Raw genomic sequence first — 21,603 nt, 5'->3', positions numbered from 1 at the left:
GTCGTCAAGACCACACCAGACCTGGTCGTCAAGACCACACCAGACCTGGTCGTCAAGACCACACCAGACCTGGTCAAGACCACACCAGACCTGGTCAAGACCACACCAGACCTGGTCGTCAAGACCACACCAGACCTGGTCAAGACCACACCAGACCTGGTCGTCAAGACAACCCTTGGAGGATACTGCAAGACATTCAAATATATTAATTTTTCCCTCATTCCCTGGTATGAGACCTCTCTCTCTCACTCTCTCACTCTCTCTCACTCTCTCTCTCTCTCTCTCTCTCTCTCTCTCTCTCTCTCTCTCTCTCTCTCTCTCTCTCTCTCTCTCTCTCTCTCTCTCTCTCTCATAAAAATGTGGCCCCGAAACTCAATTTGTTCTAAAGAAGTAAATTATTTTTTTGTGAGCAGGAAACTGAATCTTAGCAGCTGTCTTCACCACTCTCCTCCCCACCATCATTCTCTCCTCCCCACCATCATTCTCTCCTCCCCACCATCATTCTCTCCTCCCCACCATCATTCTCTCCTCCCCACCATCATTCTCTCCTCCCCACCATCATTCTCTCCTCCCCACCATCATTCTCTCCTCCCCACCATCATTCTCTCCTCCCCACCATCATTCTCTCCTCCCCACCATCATTCTCTCCTCCCCACCATCATTCTCTCCTCCCCACCATCATTCTCTCCTCCCACCATCATTCTCTCCTCCCCACCATCATTCTCTCCTCCCCACCATCATTCTCCTCTCTACTTCTCTTCCTCTCCATAGTCACTCTTCTGGCCTCCTTTCCTTCCTCATCATTGTTTCCTTTCCACCTTCTTCTCATTTTTCCTTACATCGCTCTCTTTTCACCCTTTCTTCTCTCCCTCCCCACCATCTCTCTCTCTCCTCCCCACTCTTTTCCCATCACCCCTTTCTCCTTTCTTCCCTCTTCTAACCACTTTCAGTCACTTCTCCCCTGCTTCTCTCCATTGCCCTCATCACTCTCTTTTCCCCCTCACTCTCTCCCTCTCCACCATCATTCTCTCATCCATTGTTCTCTCCCTCCCACCATCATTTTCTCCTTTCCGCCACCACCCTCTACTTAACTCCTTCTCTCCCTCCATACCATCAACCTCTTCTTTTATCGTTTGCCTTTCCTTCCCCTGCCTCTTCTTTCATCCTCAATATTTTCTTCATGCCTACTTTCCCCAAAAATCCCTCCTTCCTTCCTTCTCTCCACTCTGCTTCCATTCCTCCCTCTTGTTCTCTCCCTCCCCCTCCTCCTCCTCGCCCCACCACTCTTCCAGCACGTAAGAGCTTCCATCATACAAGGGTCACCCGCTTTAACCTTTACAATGGCAGATCAAATAATCGCAACCACAATATCAGCTCATGTCAGGCCACACTGTGAAACAATGTTACCACCTCCAGAAGAAACCATAAGCCATGTATGGTATATGTTCTCTCTTTTCAGTGATTTTTCTTTGGGTTTTTAGAGACTTTTGCGTCACGTCAAGTGGAATTATGAGCTTCTTGAACGAACTGCAAATGCACGATGCCATTCGTGTTCTTGATGTCGGATTAAATGTCAGGGAAAATTACTTGTCACGAAATTTTCCGTTGAAGGCAGCCGTTGGTTTTATGGCAGGCCACAGCAGAAGCGACCACTGGCCGCTTCTGCTGTGGCCTGAGCGCACTCAGCTCACATACTGAGGTCCAGGGGGGTCGATCCCCGGTACGGGTGGAAACATTAGGACGTATTTCCCTGTTCATCTATCAGTAAAATAGGTACCTGGGTGTTAGTGGGTTGCATCCTGGGGATAAAATTCATCGAATTTGTACGAAATGCTCTGCATAACATAGGCTTATCGTAGTATGTCATCGTTGTCAGCTAGGCCTCTATACATTGTACTTGTAGAAATACAACGATTATTATTATTATTATTATTATTATTATTATTATTATTATTATTATTATTATTATTATTATTATTATTATTATTATTACTATTAATTCAGTAGTATGAGTGGAACCAGTGGAGGCGGTAGGGAAAACAAGGGAAGCTGCATCTTCCATGATCTCCAACAGCCGCAAAGCATCTCCCTCCCAGATGATACTAATAATAATGCTAATAACCCATCGTCAAGACAGGTCCCCCAGCCCTCCCGTCTAACCAGAGTAACACCCCCTAGGCCCCTCATGTAACAAATTTCTGGAGATGCCACTGAAATCAACTACGGCAGAAACAACCACCAGCTTGCACCTGCTGTACTCTGTGGTCTGAGTACAGCCACAGCTGTACTCTCGTGCTGGACTCTAGCTTAAATATTGGTATTACATTCATTGTTTTCGTAACTCTTGTAGTTTCCCTTATTTTCTGTGACATGTTGAATACTTTGACTAATGTACACAGTGCTTCCGCTTCTTTAGATTCTACACAGATATATTATCATCTTCAATTGCTGTTCTTGAATCCTGTTTACTTAGTATTTTCTTCAGTTAATCCCATGATGTAAAGATATTTTCCAGTCTCCGCTGGTCAGCCATATCTTTTTTTTTGTTGCTGTTGTTTCTCCTATACTGTCCTGGATTCCATAGCGAACATCTCTTAACCGTCTGTTTTGCTCCTCGCATAATACTTCTTCATTTAACGTAAACTTTCTCAGTTTTTTTCTCGATGGTGGGCCACTTTACTGTGGTAGTGGTGTCTGGGCAGCTACTGTGTGTCTGACTATGAACTCAGAGACTCGATCTGTTTTTCTTTGTTTAACTAGTGAGAAAATTTCCATTTTGGTCAAAATTTGTTTTGGAATATTATTTTTAACCAAGAACGTATAAGCTGATGGCTTGGCTTTAGCGCCATTGATGCCACAGACACAGAAGCCGCCGCTGCTGATACCACTTATGACGTCTGATTTGAAGCATCTTGTCAATATGGCTGGGACTGCAATACATAGACTTCATCCCTGTTCGTGCCGCTGACACTGACAGAACTGCCACTGACACCGTCGCCCCTAACACTGCCACCGCTGATACTTTTGATGATGTCGCTATCGCCTCCTCTCACACCCCTCGTCTGCAGCTGCTGCCTCTAACTCAGTGACTGCTAACGCATCAGCCTGTGACATTGCTTCTACCTTCGATGCTGCTGGTACTGATGTTTCTATTGTGTGACATTAAGCTTTGGGCTCGGAGTAGTTTTTAGATATGGTTTTGTATATGCTAGCAGTTCACATTTTTGTTAAATTACTTTATATTTGCATTTTACTGCCAAGAGTGCCGAGTGATCTCAAAGATCAAAGTGCTCTTTAAATCTTACAACTTCCTATGTTCCTCAACCTCACTACTTGGTTATTTATGACCATCTTCGTTTTGATTAAGCCGAGTAGAAGTTCCACTGGTGAATCATGGATCTCTCAGTTCTTTCTCTGACACTTTTCATTATTGTTATAATTTATTACTTCTCCTCCTTGCACTTCCCAGATAGGTACCGTATAATCCCCCTTTTTTTCCTAATTATAGGTCATCTTACAGTAGCTGAAGGGTTGAGAGATCATAATGCATAATTGCATTTTTTCCATTCGTCAAAATGCATTGTGATTTATTACCTACTGCATGGATTGAATTTTTTTCATGGTCTGGACTGTGACTAATAGAATAAGAATTATTTTGATGATATTGTGATTTTTAACTATAATCTGACGATCAATTAGTGACACTAGATACATGAAAATGCCACTCCCTCTCTTAATTGCCTTCGATCTCATTCCCTTGCTTATTCTGATTTAATTTTATATCTCTTAATAAAACATTTACCACCTTGCCTTCCATACATTGTCTTGAGTGCTATATTTTCTCGTCAAGTGGTTGGCATCTGTCAAGGTCATTATAGCGGTACTCAGGAAGCTGAGCAGTTAGATAGGATCCTTAAAAAAAAATGATCTTATTAGGAAATATGCTGCATTTTAAGACCTGAACTAGGCCTTTTTTATATTTTAATTATGTAAATTCGTGAGAAATATGAGCGCTTCACTTTTCTTACGTATACGAATTCTTGTAACTAAGCCACAGTATTTACAAAATAAGAACAATTATAAGCATTATTTTGTCAGCAAACTTAGTAAATTGCAATCACAGTAATGTACAATTAGTTTGGTAAAGAGTTAAATAAAAATGCAACGTACTCTGGATTTAGGTCAGTTTTTATTGACCATTACTGGAACGTGTTTCATCAGTCAAAATAACAATTAGTCACCACCAGTGATGGTGAGTCCTCGAACTCTCTACCAGCTTTTACCTCCGTATATTTATTAAGTTTTAATCAGGGATGGAAATGATGAAAAAAAAAGAAACCATAGGTGCAGATCAGGCTTTCACTGTGATATCGTTCCGATCTATGTAGAGCTTTACCAGTTTATTTACTTTGATAAAGCTCTGCATATAAAGAAACTTTGTCACAATTGAAGCTTGCTTTGTGAGAGCGAATTACAGGTTGAAGAGGGAGAGTTAAGGGAGAAGTCGGTAAGTGGGAGATGATGGGAGGAAGAGGAAAAAGAAAACATCTAGGAGGAGCAGGAAAAAAGTCTAAAAGTGTACAAAGTATTAAGTGTATGTCATCTTTCCCTGTTTACCTCGAAGATGATTTCCTACTGAGGGATTCCCTCTGGGGAAAATATAATTCCCCCTCCTTTCCTTATTCGTCGAGTATCCCCCCTGACCTCTGTTCCTTTTCCATTTCTTTCTCCTCCCGTCTCTCTTCATCTGATACGTCTCCCTCCAATAATAAAGCATCGAACTTGTGTGTACCCCAAAGATTTCATTTCAGTCTCCAGGTTCCTCTTATCAGATTATTTATATAAGACTCTATCTGAGACGATTTCAGACTGTCACATATATTACAGTCCTCACGAATCCAATATGTTCCATACCTTGGTATCAAGGCGGACTGCCATCATCAATATAAAAATTTTACAGATGCAGAGAACGCTTTTATGGCTTCATATTAACCTCTACACAGAACAAAACACACTGTCAAAATAAAAGTTTGGTCTTCACCTGCCTTATCTTCATCCACATTTTCTTCTTATACTTTCATGATTTAAAGTCTTTAATCACCCGTTTGAGTCATACCAATTTAGTTTTATAAATATAGCAAAAGAGTAATAACAGCATCAACAACAAAAACAACAACAACATTATTATTATTATTATTATTATTATTATTATTATTATTATTATTATTATTAACTAGAAAATGAGGATGCTTTTTTCTTCTCTGTATCTCACTCCTTCTCTCATTGTTTTCTGCCACCACTCTGACATCTTGCATTTCATATCCTGCTTGTGGTCTAAAGGCCCAGTTGGGCCCCTGAGTTATTCCAAGCGGTCTGCGTATCTTTATTTCATATTTTTTTAATTCAAGGCCAAAAATTATGTTTCTCGGCACATGGGGTACCACGAGATTTTCCTTTTTTTTTTTGTGGTCAAAAACAGGAATCCACTTATTCTCATATTCAGTGAAATCAGGCCTGATCACAGACGGGACCGTGGGGGCGTTGACCCCCAAACCCTCTTCAGGTATAACCCAGGCAACATCGTCCCTGGAGTTATCATGTCTCCTTCCCCTGGTCTTGCTAATCCCCTCCGTTATTAGCCTTATCATATTCTTAAAGCTCTCTCTGATCTCTCCTAATAAGGCTTCTCTCGACTTCCTGCATCTTCCTGAAAATTTAAGTTCTCAACTCCTCTTCTAGCATAATCTCTCCCATCATCTTACCACTGCCTGCTTTTACCCTGGGTTTTAATTTAAATTTTGCTTCTTTCTTTGTCAATCGTCTTTTCCATCACCACTAATGTCTCATTGTTTCCAACATTCGTCCCAATTTATTTCTCTTAGCCCTTCATTGATTGCTTCTCGTGTTTCTACACCTATTTTTTTTCCAAATTATATCTTACCAATGGTAGTGATTTCTGGCGAATCTCATCCCTGATCTGAGCACAACAAATTTGACCTAATTCTAATTATGAGTATATAGCCAGTTGGAGGCATCATGTGACCCAACAAGCGGGTCATATGATTACCCGCTTGTTGGAACTTCCGGTTCTTTGACCGAAGCTTCTGTATCTCTGGAGTTTCCGGTGTCTTACTCCCTTATACTTTCCTCATCGGACCTTATAGTTGTCTCAATTTTCTCTGTTATTCGTTTTCTAATCTCCATTCTTACTGAATTTCCTCCTAGCTAAAACTCCACTAGCCTTCGTGTGTCGAAGCTATCTTAAACACATACACCTGCCCTCTCACTACCACTACTGATGTTGGTACAGGGTTCTTGAGTTACGGAGTTGAAGCAGGTCTTTTCTTCCTGAGATACACATCAACCAAATAACTGCTGCAGCATATGGGCGTCTGGCAAATTTGAGAATAGAGTTTCGACTTCTAAGTAAGGAGTTATTCACCACACTATATACCGTGTACGTCAGGCCGATATTGGAGTACGCAGTACCAGTATGGAACCCACACCTCGTCAAGCATGTCAAGAAATTAGAAAAAGTGCAAGCTTGCACCAAGCCTAGTCCCGGAGCTAAGGGATATGTCCTATGAGGACACACTAACATCTTGGCATGACCTACTGCCACTATGGATTTGTCCAGTGTGTTATCGCCTACGACTGCTTAACTTCACCTTTCTACAGTATATAAGCCACTTCTTTGCGCATATTTTGTATTCTTATGAACTCATTATATCGACTCCAGGCTGAGGGATTGATTATCTCAAACTCCTTCTAATCTTCACCATTCTCCTTTGTATAGGACTGATGAAGCCACTGTGTGGCGAAATCTTTATTCAGTAAAGATACCTAAGTGTTGCTCATGTGTCTAATTTCTCAAAATACAAACAGAAGAGGCCCAGGAAAGACTACAGATGAACCTGGACAGGCTGAAGGTCTGATATGACAAGTGGCTACTAGAATTTAACTCCAGCGAGTGCAAATTTATGAAGATTAGCGATAGGCAAAAATGACCACAAACGGAGTACAGGCTTCGAGGCAAAGGATGCAAATCTCACTTAAAGATAAATGCCTCGGGGTGAGCATTGCACCGAGCATATCATATGAGGCACACGCACATCAACTGAATAACTGCTATAGCTAACGCACGTCTAGCAGATCTAATATTAGTTTTCAGAAACCTAAGCGAGGAGCCATTCGCGACACTTTACGACATATGCGAGGCTCATATTGGAATATGCAGCCGCTGTACCGAAAACACAACTGATCAAGCGTGTCAAGAAACTGGAGAAAGTGGAGAGGATTGCAACGAGACCAGTCCTGAAAATAAGGAATATGTGCAATGAGAAGAGATTAAAGGAGTTAAACCTGAGGATTTTAGAGAAAAGAGAGACTAAAGACAATATGATAAATGTACAAAATACTGAGAGGAAGCGATAGGGTAGACAGGGACAGATTATTAGAGAGGCGGAAAACAGGAATACAAGGGCACTAAGAAAAGGAAAACACAGATGAGTCAGTATGTTAGGAAGGATTTTTTACAGCTTTAGAATGTAGAATGGCCTGTACAGTGGAGTGGCAGACATAGGAACCATATACAGCTTTAGGAAAAGGCACGATAAGCTCTCGAAGCCAAAAGAAAGTGAACCCAGTAGTGGCGAGCAGAGGCAGGGCCAGGAGCTGAGACTCGACCACTACAACCACTTTCTTTCTCTCTCTTTCTCTCTCTCTCTCTCTCTCTCTCTCTCTCTCTCTCTAGTTAAAGAAGTGGTCGCGGGAGATTGAATTTCAAGCAGAGCTGCGATAGGGCCCATGTGCCAAGGAACCTGAAAAACCGGACGATAGCGAAGAAGAAATTTGACCCCAGCAACCACAAGTAGGTGAGTGTACACATGTTCACATAATCAGAGTAGTTTGTACAATTTTTTTCCTCCTGTCACATTACTCCCTTGTTACCCCACATACCTCACATTACTCCCTTGTTACCCCACATACCTCACATTACTCCCTTGTTACCCCACATACCTCACATTACTCCCTTGTTACCCACATACCTCACATTACTCCCTTGTTACCCCACATACCTCACATTACTCCCTTGATACCCACATACCTCACATTACTCCCTTGTTACCCACATACCTCACATTACTCCCTTGTTACCCCACATACCTCACATTACTCCCTTGTTACCCCACATACCTCACATTACTCCCTTGTTACCCCACATACCTCACATTACTTCCTTGTTACCCACATACCTCACATTACTCCCTTGTTACCCCACATACCTCACATTACTCCCTTGTTACCCCACATACCTCACATTACTCCCTTGTTACCCCACATACCTCACATTACTCCCTTGTTACCCCACATACCTCACATTACTACCTTGTTACCCCACATACCTCATATTACTCCCTTGTTACCCACATACCTCACATTACTCCCTTGTTACCCACATACCTCACATTACTCCCTTGTTACCCACATACCTCACATTACTCCCTTGTTACCCACATACCTCACATTACTCCCTTGTTACCCACATACCTCACATTACTCCCTTGTTACCCACATACCTCACATTACTCCCTTGTTACCCCACATACCTCACATTACTCCCTTGTTAACCACATACTTCACATTACTCCCTTGTTACCCACATACCTCACATTACTCCCCTGTTACCCACATACCTCACATTACTCCCTTGTTACCCCACATACCTCACATTACTCCCTTGTTACCCCACATACCTCACATTACTCCCCTGTTACCCACATACCTCACATTACTCCCTTGTTACCCACATACCTCACATTACTCCCCTGTTACCCACATACCTCACATTACTTCCTTGTTACCCACATACCTCACATTACTCCCCTGTTACTCCACATACCTCACATTACTCCCCTGTTACCCACATACCTCACATTACTCCCTTGTTACCCACATACCTCACATTACTCTCTTGTTACCCACATACCTCACATTACTCCCTTGTTACCCACATACCTCACATTACTCCCTTGTTACCCACATACCTCACATTACTCCCTTGTTACCCACATACCTCACATTACTCCCTTGTTACCCACATACCTCACATTACTCCCTTGTTACCCACATACCTCACATTACTCCCTTGTTACCTACATACCTCACATTACTCCCTTGTTACCCACATACCTCACATTACTCCCTTGTTACCCACATACCTCACATTACTCCCTTGTTACCCACATACCTTACATTACTCCCTTGTTACCCACATACCTCACATTACTCCCTTGTTACCCACATACCTCACATTACTCCCTTGTTACCCACATACCTAACATTACTCCCTTGTTACCCACATACCTCACATTACTCCCTTGTTACCCCACATACCTCACATTACTCCCTTGTTACCCACATACCTCACATTACTCCCTTGTTACCCACATACCTCACATTACTCCCCTGTTACCCACATACCTCACATTACTCCCTTGTTACCCACATACCTCACATTACTCCCTTGTTACCCCACATACCTCACATTACTCCCCTGTTACCCACATACCTCACATTACTCCCTTGTTACCCACATACCTCACATTACTCCCCTGTTACCCACATACCTCACATTACTCCCTTGTTACCCACATACCTCACATTACTCCCCTGTTACCCCACATACCTCACATTACTCCCCTGTTACCCACATACCTCACATTACTCCCTTGTTACCCACATACCTCACATTACTCTCTTGTTACCCACATACCTCACATTACTCCCTTGTTACACACATACCTCATATTACTCCCTTGTTACCCACATACCTCACATTACTCCCTTGTTACCCACATACCTCACATTACTCCCTTGTTACCCACATACCTCACATTACTCCCTTGTTACCCACATACCTCACATTACTCCCTTGTTACCCACATACCTCACATTACTCCCTTGTTGCCCACATACCTCACATTACTCCCTTGTTACCCACATACCTCACATTACTCCCTTGTTACCCACATACCTCACATTACTACCTTGTTACCCACATACCTCACATTACTCCCTTGTTACCCACATACCTCACATTACTCGCTTGTTACCCACATACCTCACATTACTCCCTTGTTACCCCACATACCTCACATTACTCCATTGTTACCCACATACCTCACATTACTCCCTTGTTGCCCACATACCTCACATTACTCCCTTGTCGCCCCACATACTTCACATTTCTCCCTTGTTACCCACATACCTCACATTACTCCCTTGTTACCCACATACCTCACATTACTCCCTTGTTACCCACATACCTCACATTACTCCCTTGTTACCCACATACCTCACATTACTCCCTTGTTACCCACATACCTCACATTACTCCCTTGTTACCCACATACCTCACATTACTCCCTTGTTACCCACATACCTCACATTACTCCCTTGTTGCCCACATACCTCACATTACTCCCTTGTCGCCCCACATACTTCACATTTCTCCCTTGTTACCCACAAACCTCACATTACTCCCTTGTTACCCACATACCTCACATTACTCCCTTGTTACCCACATACCTCACATTACTCCCTTGTTACCCACATACCTCACATTACTCCCTTGTTACCCACATACCTCACATTACTCCCTTGTTACCCACATACCTCACATTACTCCCTTGTTACCCACATACCTCACATTACTCCCTTGTTACCCACACACCTCACATTACTCCCTTGTTACCCCACATACCTCACATTACTCCCTTGTTACCCACATACCTCACATTACTCCCTTGTTACCCACATACCTCACATTACTCCCTTGTTACCCACATACCTCACATTACTCCCTTGTTACCCACATACCTCACATTACTCCCTTGTTACCCCAAATATTTCACATTTCTCCCTTGTTACCCACATACCTCACATTACTCCCTTGTTACCCACATACCTCACATTACTCCCTTGTTACCCACATACCTCACATTACTCCCTTGTTACCCACATACCTCACATTACTCCCTTGTTACCCATATACCTCACATTACTCCCTTGTTACCAACATACCTCACATTACTCCCTTGTTACCCACATACCTCACATTACTCCCTTGTTACCCACATACCTCACATTACTCCCTTGTTGCCCACATACCTCACATTACTCCCTTGTTACCCCACATACTTCACATTTCTCCCTTGTTACCCACATACCTCACATTACTCCCTTGTTACCCACATACCTCACATTACTCCCTTGTTACCCACATACCTCACATTACTCCCTTTTTACCCACATACCTCACATTACTCCCTTGTTACCCACATACCTCACATTACTCCCTTGTTACCCACATACCTCACATTATTCCCTTGTTACCCACATACCTCACATTACTCCCTTGTTACCCACATACCTCACATTACTCCCTTGTTACTCACATACCTCACATTACTTCCTTGTTACCCACATACCTCACATTACTCCTTTGTTACCCACATACCTCACATTACTCCCTTGTTACCCACATACCTCACATTACTCCCTTGTTACCCACATACCTCACATTACTCCCTTGTTACCCACATACCTCACATTACTCCCGTGTTACCAACATACCTCACATTACTCCCTTGTTACCCCACATACCTCACATTACTCCCTTGTTACCCACATACCTCACATTACTCCCTTGTTACCCACATACCTCACATTACTCCCTTGTTACCCACATACCTCACATTACTCCCTTGTTACCCACACACCTCACATTACTCCCTTGTTACCCCACATACCTCACATTACTCCCTTGTTACCCACATACCTCACATTACTCCCTTGTTACCCACATACCTCACATTACTCCCTTGTTACCCACATACCTCACATTACTCCCTTGTTACCCACATACCTCACATTACTCCCTTGTTACCCCAAATATTTCACATTTCTCCCTTGTTACCCACATACCTCACATTACTCCCTTGTTACCCACATACCTCACATTACTCCCTTGTTACCCACATACCTCACATTACTCCCTTGTTACCCACATACCTCACATTACTCCCTTGTTACCCATATACCTCACATTACTCCCTTGTTACCAACATACGTCACATTACTCCCTTGTTACCCACATACCTCACATTACTCCCTTGTTACCCACATACCTCACATTACTCCCTTGTTGCCCACATACCTCACATTACTCCCTTGTTACCCCACATACTTCACATTTCTCCCTTGTTACCCACATACCTCACATTACTCCCTTGTTACCCACATACCTCACATTACTCCCTTGTTACCCACATACCTCACATTACTCCCTTTTTACCCACATACCTCACATTACTCCCTTGTTACCCACATACCTCACATTACTCCCTTGTTACCCACATACCTCACATTATTCCCTTGTTACCCACATACCTCACATTACTCCCTTGTTACCCACATACCTCACATTACTCCCTTGTTACTCACATACCTCACATTACTTCCTTGTTACCCACATACCTCACATTACTCCTTTGTTACCCACATACCTCACATTACTCCCTTGTTACCCACATACCTCACATTACTCCCTTGTTACCCACATACCTCACATTACTCCCTTGTTACCCACATACCTCACATTACTCCCGTGTTACCAACATACCTCACATTACTCCCTTGTTACCCCACATACCTCACATTACTCCCTTGTTACCCACATACCTCACATTACTCCCTTGTTACCCACATACCTCACATTACGCCCTTGTTACCCCACATACTTCACATTTCTCCCTTGTTACCCACATACCTCACATTACTCCCTTGTTACCCACATACCTCACATTACTCCCTTGTTACCCACATACCTCACATTACTCCCTTGTTACCCACATACCTCACATTACTCCCTTGTTACCCATATACCTCACATTACTCCCTTGTTACCAACATACCTCACGTTACTCCCTTGTTACCCACATACCTCACATTACTCCCTTGTTACCCACATACCTCACATTACTCCCTTGTTGCCCACATACCTCACATTACTCCCTTGTTACCCCACATACTTCACATTTCTCCCTTGTTACCCATATACCTCACATTACTCCCTTGTTACCCACATACCACACATTACTCCCTTGTTACCCACATACCACACATTACTCCCTTGTTACCCACATACCACACATTACTCCCTTGTTACCCACATACCTCACATTACTCCCTTGTTATCCACATACCTCACATTACTCCCTTGTTACCCCACATACCACACATTACTCCCTTGTTACCCACATACCTCACATTACTCCCTTGTTATCCACATACCTCACATTACTCCCTTGTTACCCACATACCACACATTACTCCCTTGTTACCCACATACCACACATTACTCCCTTGTTACCCACATACCACACATTACTCCCTTGTTACCCACATACCTCACATTACTCCCTTGTTACCCACATGCCTCACATTACTCCCTTGTTACCCACATACCACACATTGCTCCCTTGTTATCCACATACCTCACATTACTCCCTTGTTACCCACATGCCTCACATTACTCCCTTGTTACCCACATACCACACATTACTCCCTTGTTACCCACATACCACACATTACTCCCTTGTTACCCACATACCACACATTACTCCCTTGTTATCCACATACCTCACATTGCTCCCTTAGAAATCTTCTTATAAAATAAATATTTTAAAAGCCCAGCGAGAGTTTGCTTGTTTCCTTAATTGGGCCAACGAGACGCTTCGCTAATGACGCTTCAAAATGTTTGTTATTTCAAGTTTATCTTTTATGAATCTTCTAAAGGCGTCATGTTAATAAGAACTTTTCAGACACTGAATTTCTAAAGAAGCAAACTTTTATTAATTTATGATAATAAAGAGTGAGCATCAACCTGTTGTCTGGTCAGAGGGCGGACGAAAGATCGAGCCTCAAGTACCCCTAAATGACCTCCCCCCACGGGTTTAGCGAGCCAAATTCTAAAAACATCATAATAATCATATGTAAACTTGAAAAAAAAAGAACTGTTCGTGTGTTCTGTTCGAATTTTGAAGTGATTGGAGAGGAAATGATTAGCCAGACGAAAGTCCTGGAGGGAGCGGGAATTATGCTTACATTCTTGAAGGATGGGCAGGGAAGTTATAGTACAAAGGATAGTGGCTAGTTTATTATGTACCCCATATCCATCCTGTGGACAGTGGTGGCTAGTCTATTGTGCACTATGTATCCATCCTGTGGACATTGGTGGCTAGTTTACTGTGCACTACGTATCCATCCTGTGGACAGTAGTGGCTAGTTTATTGTGCACTACGTATCCATCCTGTAGACAGTAGGGGCTAGTTTATTGTTCACCCCATATCCATCCTGTAGACGGTAGTGGCTAGTTTATTATGCACCCCATATCCATCCTGTGGACAGTAGTGGCTAGTTTATTGTGCACTACGTATTCATCCTGCTGACGGTAGTGGCTAGTTTATTTGATTCTGATGTCAGCGCACTTCTGGCACGACAGGTATTGAATGAAACATACTGACTGATACCTTCTTTCAGCTCACCAGTCTTTGGTGGTAGACAACCCGTGTGGTACAAAAAAAAAAAGCAAAGGAAAATGTTAATGTTCTATAAATATATCTTACTATGTAGTGAATCTTAGGTGTGTCTGATAACATTGCATGGCTTTTGATGTTAAAATGTTTACAAGAGACGTTAAAAGTGCGGTAACAATTCGTTTTAATAATTTAGAATTATTATATGTACGCAAGCATAAATTATTGCATGCCTAAAAGTTTAAATTGTTATATATAATATTTGTAAAACATTGATATTTTTTTTCGTATCATGAACTTGCCAAGCGTCACATGTCCGTGGCTACTTCTCTCATACGTGTCTACAAAATCCGTGGCTGCCTCGCTCGTACGTGTCCACAAAGTCCGTGGCTGCCTCGCTCGTACGTGTCCACAAAGTCCGTGGCTACCTCTCTCATATGTGTCCACATGAAACAGGTAAAATGGACTGGTCCAACGACCTTGATAATAACCAGAGCAACTACAGTTACATTCTTTCCCACTGTTTTATGCCACTGTGGATCATGTCTCTGTCTCTTTTTATCTGTCCGCCTGCCTGTCTGCATGTTTGTCCATCCGTCTGCCTGGCTGTGTTGAAGTCCATCCTTTTGCCAGCCCACCCATCGGTCAGTGCTAATGGCCATCTGTCCGTCCGTCTGTCCGTCTTTCCGTCTGTCAGGCTACTTCTCTGTCTAGCTGTCTGCCTGCTAGATTTTCTTCCCATTTGTCTGTTTGCCTGTGTTTCTGCTTGACTATTTCTCTGTTCCTCTCTGGAGGTTTTTAGCATTAGATGATGAGAATTTTGTGTCCCCAATTGTATGTGTTTTGGGATAAATTATTCCGTGTTAAGGAAATCAATTTTTTTATTAATTTGCTTCTGTATTTATATACATTGCTTTTAAATTTATATATAAAATATTTATTTATATAAGCTCATACGATGATGTTAATATATTAACTAATGCAAGTATTACTGCTAAAACTACTACTACTACTGCTACTACTACTACTACTACTACTTCTGCTACTACTGCAAATACTACTACTACCTCCATTAATACTAGTACTACTACTGCAACTACCATTTCTATCAGTACTACTGCCACAAGAACTTTTACTGTTTCTCCCAGTACTACTACTACTACTATTAGTTTTGTCAGTACTACTAATAGTACTACTACTACTACTATTTCTAGTACTGCTACTACTTCTGCTATTACTACTACTTCTAGCATTACTACTACTACTACTTCTATTACTATTTTTGTCAGTACTAAAACTACAATTAACCTGACTTCACCACTATCAGAGGATACATATCACGAGGGAAGACCAGAGTTACCAAGAAGACAAACCAGTGACCTACATTGAGCATTTCACTGAACTCTGGCTCTGAGATTCCTAACTTGGCCAGCAAAATTTCGCTCCATAACTCATCCAGTCCACGTTTGCAAACGATATAAATGGAATACTAAATGCATTTAATTTTTCATAGTGATCTTTCAGTTGATTTTTTTTTTTTTTGTAGATATGAAAGTATGTTGTATAGCTTTTAAAATTAGCATAATTATTGAGCTGCAAACGTTATTATGCCTGAAGTTTTTTTTAGCTATAATGTTCATTGCTAAAATGAAGTTTGCCTCTGATTGCAAAGGCAGATTTGTCAAATTAATTATTGTCATGTGTTGAAGCAAGCTTAATCTATTTTCATAAATAAAAGTTTTACTTTTCATAAACACTTATAATTAAAGCTTTGATCTTATTTAGGAGTAATAAACAGTTCGTTGCCTCGAGACTGACTCTCTCTCTCTCTCTCTCTCTCTCTCTCTCTCTCTCTCTCTCTCTCTCTCTCTCTCTCTCTCTCTCTCTCTCTCTCTCTCTTACCCTCTCGCTCTCGCACCCATTTTAAGTAATTACGTATTCACCAAATTGTGGTTGCTGGGGTCGAGTCACAGCTGCTGGTAATGTGTGTACTCACCTAGTTGTACTCACCTAGTTGAGGTTGCGGGGGTCGAGTCCGAGCTCCTGGCCCCACCTCTTCACTGATCGCTACTAGGTCACTCTCCCTGAGCCGTGAGCTTTATCATACCTCTGCTTAAAGCTATGTATGGATCCTGCCTCCACTACATCGCTTCCCAAACTATTCCACTTACTGACTACTCTGTGGCTGAAGAAATACTTCCTAACATCCCTGTGATTCATCTGTGTCTTCAACTTCCAACTGTGTCCCCTTGTTGCTGTGTCCGATCTCTGGAACATCCTGTCTTTGTCCACCTTGTCAATTCCTCTCAGTATTTTGTATGTCGTTTTCATGTCCCCCAATCTCTCCTGTCCTCCAGTGTCGTCAGGTCGATTTTCCGTAACCTCTCCTCGTAGAACATACCCCGTAGCTCTGGGACTAGTCTTGTTGCAAACCTTTGCACTTTCTCTAGTTTCTTTACGTGCTTGGCTAGGTGTGGGTTCCAAACTGGTGCCGCATACTCCAATATGGGCCTAACGTACACAGTTTACAGGGTCCTGAACTATTCCTTATTAAGATGTCGGAATGCTGTTCTGAGGTTTGCTAGGCGCCCATATGCTGCAGCAGTTATTTGGTTGATGTGCGCTTCAGGAGATGTGCCTGGTGTTATACTCACCCCAAGATCTTTTTCTTGAGTGAGGTTTGTAGCCTCTGGCCCCCTAGACTGCACTCCTAGACTGTGTACTCACCTAGAACTCACCTAGTTGAGGTTGCAGGGGTCGAGTCCAAGCTCCTGGCCCCGCCTCTTCACTGGTCACTACTAGGTCACTCTCCCTGAACCATGAGCTTTATCGTACCTCTGCTTAAAGCTATGTATGGATCCTGCCGCCACTACATCGCTTCCTAAACTATTCCACTTCCTGACTACTCTGTGGCTGAAGAAATACTTCCTAACATCCCTGTGATTCATCTGTGTCTTCAGCTTCCAACTGTGTCCCCGTGTTGCTGTGTCCAGTCTCTGGAACATCCTGTCTTTGTGTGTGTGTGTGTGTATGCATGTGTGTGTGTGTGTATGTGTGTGTGTGTGTATGTGTGTGTGTGTGTGTGTGTGTGTGTGTGTGTGTGTGTGTGTGTGTGTGTGTGTGTGTGTGTGTGTGTGTGTGTGTGTGTGTGTAAAGAGCTAATAACCCAGACAAGTCTGTGAAAATCGACAAGGGGCAAAGGTTTGAAACAAAACTGGTGTAGAGTTGAAAAGCGTTATTTATGAAGAAAGACAACCAGAACTAGCACACCAAGACTGAAAAACGTAGAAACAGAAGGCATGATGATGGCATTAAAAACTTATGGGAATAAACAAATTAGACAGCAACTCTGGTATGAGAGGAAACAAAAAAGGGGAGACAGCAAAGACGTTACTAACAGTATAGAGACGAAACAAACTAGAGAGTGACATTGTAGAAGCCAAGAAAATATACGACATGTAAGATATGATAAATTAGAATCAAATCAGCCAATTCAAGCTTAAGTTTTCACTGGGGAAGCCTTGATGATAGTGAAGTGATCTTGATCCAAAGAATTACAATTAACATCTCCTTTCCCGAATCAAATCTGATTATCTCCTATTATGCAGACGCTGCTCCACAACAAAAGAAAAATAAATAAAATATTGAGCTTTAGGGGGCGGGCATAGAGTTGAAACTCAAAAAACTCAGTCGTCAGTAGGCAACTGCAGCTAGGTAACTAGGTAACTGCAGCTAGGTAACTAGGTAACTGCAGCTCCTTCCTCATGAGGCCTGTCCTAAAACTGTGTGTGTGTGTGTGTGTGTGTGTGTGTGTGTGTGTGTTTGTGTGTATCAGAATATTTGTATCTGTGTGTTTCAACATACATTACGTGTATTTTATAATAACCTCGTTTGTGATAATCTCGTTAATTCTGTTATTATAATTAAACTTTTTTCCCCAGAATATAATCAATAATAACCAACTAACACATTCGTGCATTCTCGTAAATTTTCACAGTAATATAAATTTGATAATGCTCTTTCTAATATATTACTATGTAAATCCATGAACTAGACGAGAAATGAGCTAAACCCAATTTAGAACATTCAAAGTACGTAATTTTGTAAAGAAGAAACCCCATATCATGGATTTTACTAAAAATTTCCACAATTTATTAGTCACTTAACCTTCTAGCACATATAGCAGCTGTGATCATTACTTATCAAATCTGAGCGTTGAATATCAGAGTATATGACAGATTCTGTTTACATCGAACCACCACAACACACACACACACTAAACATCGTAGATTTCAACATTCCTCCACTATAGAAAAATCATAGATGAGGACTCAACGTCAACATTCGCAGCGATCAGGAATAATAACACCAATATTCACAGTGATGGGACCCCCCAGGGCCGGGCCATGGGCGTCAGCAAGACTTACTTGCAGAGCGCGCATGCCTTCAGTCGGGCGGGAAACAAGACACTAACAGTCCCCTTCCGTCACTTACTGCTTAAGAGGCATTGGTCGGAGAGCGTGTGGGTGTGTGTGTGTAAGTGTGTCTGTATCTATGTGTGAGTGCGTGTGCGGCCAGGTGTGGCTACGAGTGCGTATGACCGTGAGGGGCAACTGGTGACCGCTACCCAAAGGGATTTTGACGTGGAAGTTTCACTTTCGTCGGAAGAGGTGTTTGATGCCTGTCACATGTTTTCGTTCAGCACTGAATGAATTCTGAATATAACATGATTTCCGTAAATTTGTTTGATCTACAACATAACATGGGTGGAAAAAAACATATAATTGTTCAAAAATTATTTATACAGTTATTCTTGTAACAAAAATAAGTCCAACGAAACGGAGTATTCGATAGGGTTAAATTGTCTCTGTTAGTGCTGTGGTCAGAGCAGTCGTTCAGTGGGAAAAGGTCTCGGGTTCAAGTCCCGACCAAGACAAGACATGTAAGCAAGTCTCATTGCATCCGCTATTCCTATTTACTAGCACAAAATGTAGATTTTTTAATAAAAACGATATAAAACATTAAACTTTATACCCACAATATAGGGATTTTAAGAAGAGGTTACGAGAACTCTTAAGTTACGTTATTGGCTATGCCAAGGTCCTGATTCAGACAAAAAAAAAGTTTACCTGAAGTCCCGTAAAGTTTTTGTTGTGTCCGTTTGAGGTGTGTGACGTCTTATACCTCCTACGGCGTCCTTCAGTGGCCACACTACTTCCCGGCCCAAGCCAGACACAATATGTCCCAAGCCACACTATGCTCACCCTGGCCATATTGCCACCATGGCCACACTGCCACAATGGTCACACTGGCCACACTCTCTCCCAAGAAGCAATGTCACTACTACCCTGGCCATACTGCCGCCCTGGCCACACTGCCACAATGATCACACTGGCCACACTGTCTCCCAAGAAGCCTTGTCACTACTACCCTGGCCACACCATACATCTGGCCACACTGCATCCGAAGCCTCACACTCTCTCTCTCTCTGGCCAGACTGCCTCACTGGCAACACTACCACTCAGACCACACTACCTTGGCCACACTGTCTTTCTAGCCACCATGACCACACTGCCGACCTGGCCTCTTTGTCTCCTAGGCCACATTGTCGACCTCGCCTCTGTCTCCTAGGTCACACTGCCAACTTGGTCCCACTGTCTCCTAGATCACATTGTTACCCTCTTTACACTGTCTCTGACATACTTGTACAGTGTACTAAATACAACTCTGCCTGCCAGGCCACACAGCACATCTGGCATTACTGCTTCCCAGGCCACATAGTTTCTGTGGCCATTGCATTATTAGCAACACTCTGGGCACATTACCATTGTGGCCACTATTGTTGTTGCCACACTACTATTAATGCCACTCCTTTTATTGCTACACTACTATTGTGGGAGCATTAACTTTGATTCCACACAACTATTTCATCCTCACTCGCCTCACTTAGTGCTGGACGTTAGTTGAAGACAGCATTAACACCACGTTAGCACCATGTTAGTGACAGGTAGCACTAACTCTGTGCTAACAGAAAGCAGGCGAAACACCATACTAACATCACCATCACCTTCGTGTCTGGAGGTGAGCAGAAGGCAGCCACAACACGATACTAGCATTACTACCACTTTGATGTCTGGAGGTCAAAAGTAGGTAGCCTTTACACCATACTAGCATTACTTGGACGTTAACGCTGGAGAGGGCAGCCAAACACCATACCATTATTACCACCTTGGTGCTGGAGATAAGCAGAAGGCAGCCCTAACACAATACCCATACCACTTATACCTTGGTGGCTGGAGGTCAGCAGAAGGCAGCCCAATACCATACTAACATTACTACCACCTTGGTGGCTGGAGGTCAGCAGAAGGCAGCTCAACACCATACTAATACCACTAACACCTTGGTGGCTAGAGGTCAGTAAAAGGCAGCCCTAACACCATACTAGCAGCGCTGTATGACCCTTGTAGGTTTACTAATACCACCTTTGTGGCTGGAGGTCAAAAGAAGGCAGCCTTTGTACCATACTAACACCACCACCACCACCTTGGTGTCTGGAGGTCAGCAGAAAGCAGCCCTGACACCATACTAGCACCCTCACTTTGTTGCTTAGCGCCACCACCCATTTGGGACAATTGTCAGTTTTTCAATATTTTCTGATATGGTGGAGGCTGCAGGGGAAGAGTGAATTAAGGGTAGAGGTCACGACGTCACTAGCAGAAAGGTGGGGGAGGGAATGATAAGAGCAAAGGGTAGCGAAGTATAATGGATGGAATAGGTCAGAGGTCGGGAAATAATTAGGAAGAGGATAGAGTTTCGAGTGCTTTTTAGAAGTAGCAGAAGGAAGATTATTATTACATTCATCAAGGCCAAAATCACCTGGAACAGTTCTTTGTTATAGTTTTTGGCTATGTAAAAAAAGCTGGCATAATGGCCACTGGGCCCAGTGGCCAGTCTACAGCAAAGTGGATGCTGACTTATTAGAATCCTTCAAATAGTGTATGAG

The 21,603-nt window shown here is 42.7% G+C and overlaps 1 protein-coding gene across 2 annotated transcripts in view; it reads right to left on the bottom strand.

Annotated features, from left to right (window-relative positions):
* LOC138850936 (RNA polymerase II-associated factor 1 homolog) overlaps positions 1 to 19,215 on the bottom strand; it is a 60,563-nt gene extending 41,348 nt beyond the window's left edge. Inside the window, exon 1 of one of the 2 annotated variants that reach the window (XM_070085084.1) lies at positions 19,095 to 19,215. Coding sequence is in view for 1 of the 2 variants with exons in the window: in XM_053781144.2 (XP_053637119.2) it covers positions 19,028 to 19,042 (15 nt within the window). In the remaining variant the exon portion in view is untranslated. The other variant, XM_053781144.2, reaches the window with a different exon arrangement.
* Between the last annotated feature and the right edge of the window lie 2,388 nt (positions 19,216 to 21,603).

Source organism: Cherax quadricarinatus, chromosome 15, assembly GCF_038502225.1.
Source record: "Cherax quadricarinatus isolate ZL_2023a chromosome 15, ASM3850222v1, whole genome shotgun sequence".
Lineage (NCBI taxonomy): Eukaryota > Metazoa > Arthropoda > Malacostraca > Decapoda > Parastacidae > Cherax > Cherax quadricarinatus.
Note: the sequence above shows the minus strand (reverse complement) of the source record. Positions and strands in the feature narration are given on the sequence as shown.